The sequence below is a fragment of the Telopea speciosissima genome, chromosome 7 (assembly GCF_018873765.1).
Source record: "Telopea speciosissima isolate NSW1024214 ecotype Mountain lineage chromosome 7, Tspe_v1, whole genome shotgun sequence".
Lineage (NCBI taxonomy): Eukaryota > Viridiplantae > Streptophyta > Magnoliopsida > Proteales > Proteaceae > Telopea > Telopea speciosissima.
The window spans coordinates 53,041,603-53,052,024 of NC_057922.1; the positions used below are offsets into that span (position 1 = coordinate 53,041,603).

Sequence of the window (10,422 nt, forward strand, 5' to 3'; positions counted from 1 at the left end):
TGGCAGATGATCCTACCGTGGGCCCCACCAGTGTATGGGTTCTGTCAGCATTGCCTTAGACTAGTTGAAGATTAGACTGGTCAAAGATGATCAAAGAACCAAAGTTAAAAATCAGAGGACGTTTACACCAAAAAAAAACAGAAAGAAAAAAGGGGCGGGGATGAAAAAGATGGACAAACGAGAAGGAAAGCAATATAACAAAAGAAACATGTACTACGGTTGCAATATACATAATCTGTTATACAAAACAAAGAGAAAAAGTCACCATGACTTTATTTGACAAAAACTTTAAAGAGCAAGACAGAAAGATAGGTTGCATTGGCGTAGCTAACCAATGACCAATTTTCTAGCCTAGTACTTGTTCCTTAACTTTAATAATAATTAAAAATATACAGAAGAAGAAAGCAAACCTCTCCACCATCGTCAAGAACAAACACCTCGCCATGTTCAAACGGGGACATGGTGCCGGCATCCGTATTCAAGTAAGGATCTACACATACAGAAGAAACACCAAAAAATAAATAAATAAAACGAATAACATCAATTACATTGAAAATATTACAGTGCATTTAATAAGTAGAAGAAGAAAAACTACAAACCCAAAAGGCCAAAACAATATCGTGGCTACGCCTAACAAACAAGTAGTCACAGAGGGAAAAACCAACATTAAACCCACAATATTTTAAAGGAAAGATGATCACGAAAACAAATATATGGAATAATGGGAAACCCAAAAAAGTCACAAAGAAAATTTTCAAAAACACTTTTTCGTAGGCTATAGAATCTGAACATCAGCAGGAGAGACAAACATTTTACGCCAAACTGAAAGAACTAAAATCATAAAAATAATGGATTAAGTAAAAACTTCAGAAACTTACAGTCGAGCTAAAATTCAAAAATAGGAAAAGGACACAAAAACCAATTTAAACCAATATGAACACACAATAAAAGCAGAGAAAAAAGGCAAGAACCAAAAGACGGAAAGAAAAAAGAAGAAGAACAAAAAAAAAACGAACCGATCTTGATGGAGGTGATACGCAGACCACACGCTTTGAGTACGACACCTATGCTGCTCGCAGTGACTCCTTTGCCGAGCCCACTGACCACACCTCCGGTCACCAGAACGTACTTCATTCTCTCTTTCTCAGAATCAGACTGTCAGTAATTCAGTATCTCACTTTGTGAATTTTACTTGCAAATCGCTTAATATGCACGGCAAATGTACGCCAACTGTTTACGTTAATGCCCGAGCGGGAAAACGGAGAAGTGGCCGCCCGCTCGGTCGATTAGCGAGTCGCTTCCGTAATTTGGAATGTAATCGACGAACGACATCATCTACAAGGTGATGATATATCCATGATAGGTCCGCCATCTTGTTTTCGGGGTTAGGCCAAGGGCGCGTTTGTAACAATTCGTGGGAATTTTTTTTTGGTGTTTTCAGAGTTGGAAAACTGAGGTTCTAATTCGGGTAAGTAACCCGACTCAAAACTTTGGAAAATCTGGTCTAAAATCATGTAGACTCTACTGTTTTTTTAAATGTTATTCAACCAGTTAACTGTCAAATAGTTCACTTATATTATTGAACATGTCTGCAATGGTATAAATCCAAAACTTAGATATGTGATTGCATCATTTTCCCCTTCTTTTTTTTTTTTTTGTTAATTTATACATATTTATTGTATTAAAATATTAAAAAAAAAAGAGAAAATATAGAGACACCCCCTCAACTGTGGCCCATTTTCAAATACACCCCTCATTTTCAATACCTTTCAAAAACACCCACTCATCTATAGACCAAATTCTATTACATTGCCCTTTTTCTCAAACGGCCTGGCTCGGATGCACATTGTCTGTTAAATGATCTAGTGGTTCTACCTTCAAAATCTCAGATTGGATCCACCAATGCAGGGACCTCTACAAGGATAGCAAACCTAAAGGACTCAAGTGAGAATGTTTAGCTAGCGTTATGGCTTAGTTTCTCTAGAGAGCTCAAAATGACCTGCCTTTTGGAAGAGGGAATTTGTCTCCAAATGATGTTATTGATGCATAAGTACTCCGCGCTAGCTCTGAATATTTAGAGTGTTGCAACCCAAAGGGTAAAGCTCCCCAAAAGGATGGTATTTCACACACCTGTGCTATTCCACAGTGGTCTCCTCCTCCATATCCTTTATTGAAGATAAACTGTGATGCATCCCTTAGTCCTCGGAACAACAAAGAGAGTATTGGTATCATCATTTGAAATCACTTGGGAACTCATTGCTTAGCCAAATCTGCTGCATTTCTATTTGGTCATATTGAAGAAGGGGAAGCTATTGCTATAAGAGAAGGTCTCTTGGAGGGGATTGGGGCTTGTTGTTGATCATATCATAGTGGAGTCAGATAACCAAAACATCATATCTTACCTGCAGCATCATTAGAATTAAGATGGTTCCCCTGTTTGCCGAGCCAATCATCACAGACATCATATTCCTAAGTGCTTGTGTTTTAGATTGTAAATTCTCCTTTATTCCTAGGAAAGCCATCTCAATATGGCAAAATTCCACTCAGAAGGCCCTGTGAACGTCGTGTACGATAGTATGACCGAATTCCTCTCTGTGGTTGGTTGAAACATATAAATATCCTCCATGTGTACTTCACAAGCAAATCAATAGATTTCCCTTTACCCAAAAAAAAAAAAAAAAGATTGATAGGACTTTATCTAGTAAAAAAGGTAAAATCTTACCGTTATATTGGAGTGATGTAGACCCAAATCTTTGAAAAAAACAAAAATGTATACCCAAATCATTTTTTGATGATAGGCGTATACCCATATAATTATTTGTTACTTACATCTATTTTTACTTTCAAAGTAAACGTTTTAAATTTTAGTGTATTATTGCATTTTTTTTTTTTTTTTTTGGGTAAAAGGAGATCTATTCATTCATCTGTGTGGAACACGTAGAGGAAGAGGCACATGTCTCAACCAACCACAGAGTGGATAATGGCCAATCTGTCGTACACGGGATAGATAGGGCCTTCCTTGCTAGAGCATCAGCTAAACCATTAGCTTCTCTAGGTACAAAGGAGAAATTACAAGATTCAAAATAAGAACCAAGATGACTAATATCTTCTATAATCCCCTAGATAGCTATGGGCCAAGGCCTGGATGGGGATAATAAAAGGTTGATGACGCTCTCACAGTCAGACTCCACCCATATATTATCAATGCAACGACTAATGGCCTCCAGCATCCCTATCCTGATTGCCAAGGCTTCTCCTATCATTATGGAGTCGAAGGAGCAAACAACAGACTGAGCATTAGAGATCACATCATTACAGTCTCGGGATAACAAAAACCAGGCCTCCTTTTGATTGATCTGAGGAAAGGGAGGCGTCACAGTTGAGCTTGAGCACTGGGTGGTGAGGAGGAGACCACTGACGAGGTGAGATTTCAGCGGGGCAAGACTGAGATTTAATGTCATTGTGCTGGGCCTTCACGAATTCCTCAAAAGTTGATCTTGCTGAACAAATAACTTCTTCTGGAGTCCACTTCCATTGCCCGAATATATCATTATTTCTAGCTCTCCATATAGTCCACAAGATGAAACCACATAAGCCTAGGAAATTTCTTTTCTCTCTCTTTGATGGGTGTTGAATCTTGGTCCAGTCATCAATAAAATCATTAATCTTCCAGTGTTGGTGATCCAAACTTCATAGTGAAATAGCAGATCCAAACCAAACAACCTGAGCAAAGTTACAATGGAAGAGGATATCCTCTATAGATTCAAGCTCTTGTCCACATCTTTGGCATCCGGGGCATATAGGGAACTGACGAAGCTGAAGAACCTCCCCGCAGCAAGACCTTTATCACAAGCCCGTCATAAAAAGCTACGAATTTTAGGAAGCGTTGACCATTTCCATATCTGCTTCCAGACTGATTGAGGGATTGAATCCCAAGAGCTCGTATGTGACGATGAAGAGCACTGGGCCAGCTTCTCATTGTAGATATTATTCGCCAAGTGGTAAGCTGATTTAAACGAGAAGGTTCCATGTGATGCTGCCCCCCAAATCATATAGCCCTCCTGAGGAAAAAGAGGAAGATGAATTCTCAAGATTGCTTTCAGAAAAGAGTTGGCCGAGGAGGTTCACGTTCCAGCACCGAGTGTCTTGGTCGATCAAATCTTTAACCTTTGAGACAAGGGGATTTCCAGGGTTAGGAGATATGATTTTGAAGCTTGGAAAGTTTGGAACCCACTTATCTTTCCATATATCGATTTTGTTACCCAAGCCCACTTTCCACAACAACCCTTCAAAGAGCAACTTACGACCTTCAATGATGCTTCTCTGAGCCCAAGAGGGGCGATTGCTTAGCTTTGCCTCCAGAAAATCACAATGTGGGAAATAGAGAGTTTCCATGGATATAGCCCAGGGAGATTCTGGATTAGAAAACAACCTCTAAGCAAGTTTTGAGAGAAGAGCCTTATTTTGTAGTGTCGGATCTCGAAACCCCAAGCCGCCTTGTTCCTTAGATTGACGTAGTTTATTCTAGGCAAACCAGTGAACTTTAGGCTCACCCGCAGTCCCTCCCCAGAAAAATCTTGATGCTTCCTTCCTTATGTTCTCATGAATGGACTTTGGTAACTTGAAATGAGATGCTATGAAGCTTGATATAGGTAAAGCCAGTGCTTTAAGGAGGACTTCTCTCCTAGTGTGGGAGAGAAACTTCTTGGACCACCCATGGACTTTAGAGCTCATTCTATCACTGATGTTATGAAAGAGGCCAATCTTATTAGTCCCAAATTTAGTAGGGAGGCCAAGAAACTTAGAGGGGCCGTCTCCATAGGGGATCTTCATAACACGGTTGATCCAACGTTTATGCTTAGCAACCGTATTAGGACTAAAGCATATGCATGATTTTGCTTTATTAATACTCTGGCCACTTGCTTTACAGTACAGCTACACACATGACAATCTCTCGGATTGCATAACTCATGTAGCTTAACTTCTGAAAAAATGATGCAATCATCTGCAAACAGAAGATGAGTGAGTGGATGTGTTCTATTTCTTACTTTAATTCCATGAATGAGCTTCTTTTCCTCTGATTCCTGAATCAAGCTAGACAAGGCCTGAGAGCATAAAATGAACATCACGGGGGATAAAGGGTCACCCATTAACAAGAATGGAATATCTAATAGAGGTTACTGTTCCCATAATCAGCGAAACAAGCTGATCACTAAAGCCCATATGGGTAAGAAGACGCTTTAAAAATGCTCACTCGACTTTGTCATATGCCCTTCTCATATCAAGTTTGATGGCTGCGAAATGCTTCTTGCCTCTTTTTTTTTTCTTTTGATGTAGTGGAAGGCCTCATACAACGTCAAAATATAATCTGAAATGTGTCTACCCAGAACAAAGGCAAATTGAGAGGTTGAGATCAACTGAGGTAGCACAGAATGAAGTCTGCTGGCCAGAATTTTTGAAATCACTTTGGTTGCCACACCACAAAGGCTAATAGGCCTATAATGGTAGTGTATTAGTGCATCTCGAGCCTCGTACAGAGAGCTTCCTTATATTATTTGTCTTTTTAATTTATGTGGAGAACATTAGTTGAACCAATCATTGGATGGAAAGATCCACCTTTAAATTGGCAATAACCTATAGGTGACCTTTTCTGTTTTTTGTCGAAATAAGCTACTTGATCACTCCTTGATCAAACTATTAAGAACATAGTTAATTTTTTTGTTGGGAAGTATTTTTTTGTCTGGGCGTGTGGCCTGTGCCAACACTCCCATGAATCTATCTCTCTCCTCCTCAAAACAAGGGGTAGAACTATCTTTTCATATAGAGAGGAGAGGGATAGACTCATGGGAGTGCTGGCATAGGCCACACTCCTGGACATAAATCTTTTTCCCATTTTTTTTTTTACCAAATCTTCATATTGAGAAAGTCGTACGACAATAAAACCTTTCAAGGTCCATAAATATTGAGTTGTCCACAAAACTACAACTGATTGATTCATCCTTATCCCAACTAACTAGGGTTGGCTACATAAAACTTTGCCAGTGTTTATGTTGTCGGTCTTAAACCCGGATAAAAGAAGAGGGTTGATGTGTCTGGTTGGCAATTAGCATCATAAAAACTTCAGCCAAATCCTTTTTCCATGAATCCCCACAAAAGTCAAAACTAGAACATACAGATTATTAAGATTGTATAGAGTATTACTCTATACAAACTAGGAAAAAGATCACACAAAAAAACATATAACAATCAACGGATATACTTGGATCCCCTTTATACTTCATATTTTTCTTTATTCCCTGTCCCTCCCCCACCCCCCCACCCCCAAAAAAAAAATAAAAATTGATTGTATAGGTACACCAAGCTATAGCTAAAGCGATAAAGCTCACCAAGATTATAGGCTTTAGTTATAAAGTACTAAGAAAGACAATATTTTGCATCATTGATATACATTTCAAACATGAGAATAATTTGATATAAGGCCACAATCCTATTTTCTTTATATAAGATATTCATTTTTAAAGCCTCAATGCTATTCGATTTCCCTAGAGTAAAAAAGTTGCTATCCTTCATTTTTTTTTTGTTTTTTTAAAGTTGCTATCCAATGGGTTGACAAGGAGAACAACATGAGACATGGTTGCTTGAATCAAGCCAACATAAAAGTGGGTGATTCACCCAAAAAAAGAAAGGATGTGTATGTCATCTTTCACATAAAATAATCTCTTCATTGTGAAAATTTAAAGTTGTTTTCCTTTTAATTATTTTGATGACCATAGCTATGGCAAATTTGAAACAAATTATTATCCATAAGTGTATAATAGACCTTAATCAATATTACAAACAAATAAGCTCTTTTAAATTAACAATATGTTGAGGAACCAAATTAGTTTTTGAGTTCATACCAATTACTTATGACTTGTTATTATTTAATAAACAATAAAATTCCTTTCCACCATGATTATTAGTTATAATTTATAACATGGTTTATTTTATTTTATTTATTCTGCTTTTTCAAGTTAAAGTTATGAATGAATTGGTGACGAATTGTTCCCTTTTTTCAAGTAAGTAGGCCAAGGCATGGACACGAGTAATCATGACAATTATTATTATTATTATTATTTATTTATTTTTTTAGGGGGTGGGGAAGGCAAGGGTACTTCGAGTGGGCTTGATAGGTTTTACGAGAGAATGTTAAATCTTTATGGGAGAGAGTTTTCTAAGCAAGTGTCATAGAAGAACGCACCAATGAAGTGTGATGGAATGGTTTCATACATTGAATGGCAATTAGATCATTTCATGTGGAGAGAGAGAGAGAGAGAGAGAGGCGGTTCAAAGAACCCTTGCCCAATCTTTATACATTTGCATAGTGAAAAAGAATCAACTTCAGAGTCTGTGAAAAAATAGTGTTTGATAAAATGTAAAGAATATGTCTCATAGACATATATTATATGCTTACTTCAACTTGCAACAAAGGGTTGAGGACATGAGAGACTAACCGACCTCTTTGCACTTACAAGAAAGTTCGCTATGATTAAGACTTGAGGAGAATGGACGGATCAAATCTATTCTACCATGACTTGAGGCATCTGCATGATTAAGACTCAAGGACAATGAGGTGTCAAATTCTATTCCACCATGAGTTGAAGCTTTTGCATAGGTGTGGCACTCGATAAGGCACCAAGTTTGGCAAGAGTTCTTGTAATCGACAGCATTCCCATGTGTCTATCTCTCTCTTCCTCAAAATAAGGGGGCAGAGGTGTCTTTTCAAATGGGGGAAGAGAGAGATAAATTCATGAGAGAGCTGGCATAATCCACACTCCCAATAGAGAACTTTCTCCCTTAATTGATATTCAATCTTTGATTGTGACAAAGACAATTGCTCGCTCATTGATTGGTGTCTTGTTGATAGAGTGTGAGCTGCGTGGTCATAATCAGTTTGACTTTTCTATCCTAACCTTGTGCGTAAGGCACCATCTTGTTGGTAGAGTGCACGCTCCTAGATGATAATCAGGTTTTTTTTTTTTGGTCTTCACCTTGTGCTATAAGGCACCCCCTTCCCCCTCCCCCTTTCTTATAGTTGCAGGTAAAGTCTCATTGGGTAGTTAAATAAGGTAGATCCAACAAAAAAACTGGTGGATACTACTTGTCTCGGATCAAGTTTCTCTTAACCTGTGTTAGAGGTGTCAAATTGCAGCCTAAACTTGTTGAACTGAACAAAACCGACTGTAGAAACCAAACCAGACCTTTATTGGTTCGGTTTTGTATGTGTTGGGTTTTTACTAAACCAGTAGAAACTAAAACTGAAATCGAATCAAATTGATCGAAGCAATAAAAACTGAAAATAAAAATAAACAAAATCTTTTTGCATTATATTTAAATATAGATACATATGGAAAATGAAACCGACCTAATAACAGCCTAGAACGGCTCAATAGAAGACCAAATTAAACCGGACCAAAACCAAACTTTGATAAAATCATAATTACTATAAACATTTTTTGACAGTCATATTTGTTTGTTTTCTCATGAGTAAGCGAGATGCAAATGAGATCCAAATCGACTGATTGACACCCTATGCTTTTTTGTAAAAAGACTCTAATCCAAGGTTTTAAGTATCCATTGCGGTTTTCGACCATGCCCAAATCGATATCGATGGAACAGTTCATATTAAGGGTAAAATTGTTCAAAAAATGATTTTTCCGTATTGATATCGGCTGGTACTGATAGTGTTACGAATACCTTTAAACTCAAGAATTGAGATCCTCTACTTTCGTCTGTTCAATCGTCTTGCCCGAACGAGGATAAGGCAGTATTTTCTGCCTTGCTATGTGGGATGCACAATAGTACCAGACAAGCGAAAGTAGAGAATCTGGATCCTTGGATTCAAAGAGTAATGTCGGTTTTTCTACTAGCTAGGGATAGACTTATGAGTTATGATTCTCCATTATCACACCTTTGAGTTGTCTATTTCGACAGACAACGAACTCTAACTTCACACGTGTGGACATAAATGGATGGGAATGGGGTTTGGTCCATGTGCACTTGGGCAGATATAAAATCAGTATCAGAAATTCAGACCTGATATCTGGTATTTGATATCTTTTCTATTCCATTAAATTTTGTGTATGAAATGCTATCTAATGTCAAAATCAAATTAAAATCGATTATCGAAATTAAATCGAGTTATTTCCATCAAATCGTTTAATAAATGATTCAATTTTGATTTCATTTAAAAAAACTTACACTGGATCAAAAAGAATAAAGATTCAAGTACCAAAGATCGAAATGGAACAATCGGCCAAATTCATTTCAGGATTCCACAAAATTGGGGTGGTCCAAACCGGGACCAGTCCAGCTTTTTCCGACAAGTATTGATACCGACTTTTAGGTCCTTCACGGAGAAAAAGGCGTCATCTGATTCCTTCTCATATAAAATTAATCCTCCCTTTTAAGTCTTTAACAAACCAATAAAGGGAAATGAGAAAGCATATGAAACGGTACTTTTGTAGGACCATTATAAGCCTGTATCAACCAAGGAGGATGAAAATTTCATATTTCTTTTATCAAATTAAATTAAAATTAAAATTGTTTTAATCGTCATTGTGTAACTATCTTAATATTACTAAATATGCTAATCATATTCAAATGAAGTATTTATTTTTATTTTTTCAGATCAAGGAATTTAGTTGCAAATATACAAAGGAAATTCAAAATAACCATACTTTGAATGTTTTAGACCAGGGAAAAAGATATACATCAATGATACTAGAGTGGAGACGAATCTACATGCTCTCTCAAATAATGATCCATAGGAAAAAGATATCCATGATACCAGAGTGGAGATGAATCCACATGCTCTCTCAAATAATGACTTATGGGCTACCTTACTGTTCTCTTCCCCCTCTCATTTGTGCAGTTCTCTACTTTTGCGTCGTGTTAAACCTTTTGCCATGGTAGGTAATGAGTGGAGAAGTTTTCATTTTCGTTACCTTTTCTTTTCCTTTAAACATTCTGAATATGGTTATTAAATTTTAGAGAAAAGGTTGGGTATGCAATGGTTTACCATAAGCTAGCATCCTATGTGTCTCTCTCTCTCTCTCTTTCTCCCTTTGAGGGGTAAGGAGTCATTTCAAAGGGGGAAGAGAGAGAGAGAGAGAGAGAGAGAGAGAGAGAGAGAGAGAGAGAGAGTGTGTGTGTGTGTGTGTGTGTGTGCTAGGCTGCTAACTTACAATAAACCGCTAGCATACTCATCACTCTCCCTAAATTTTATTATAATTTTGTAATTAAAGACGCGTTCCACAATGAGTCTCAATCTTGAATGCATTCTAAGATTTGAGAAAAGAAATACATACTAAATGACACTGTTTTTTTATGGGAGGGGATTCTCTTAGCAAGCAGCATAGAGGAGCGCGTTAATGAGATGCA

The 10,422-nt window shown here is 37.5% G+C and overlaps 1 protein-coding gene across 1 annotated transcript in view; it reads right to left on the bottom strand.

Annotated features, from left to right (window-relative positions):
- The window catches only part of LOC122667164 (CTP synthase-like), a 32,330-nt gene that overhangs the window by 10,800 nt on the left and 11,108 nt on the right, over positions 1-10,422 (bottom strand). Inside the window, exons 2-3 of the mRNA XM_043863384.1 lie at positions 1,017-1,137; positions 411-490 (exon numbers count right to left, since the gene is read on the bottom strand). Coding sequence (XP_043719319.1) covers positions 411-490; positions 1,017-1,134 — 198 coding nt within the window. The 5' untranslated portion in view covers positions 1,135-1,137. The remainder of the gene's footprint in view (positions 1-410; positions 491-1,016; positions 1,138-10,422) is intronic.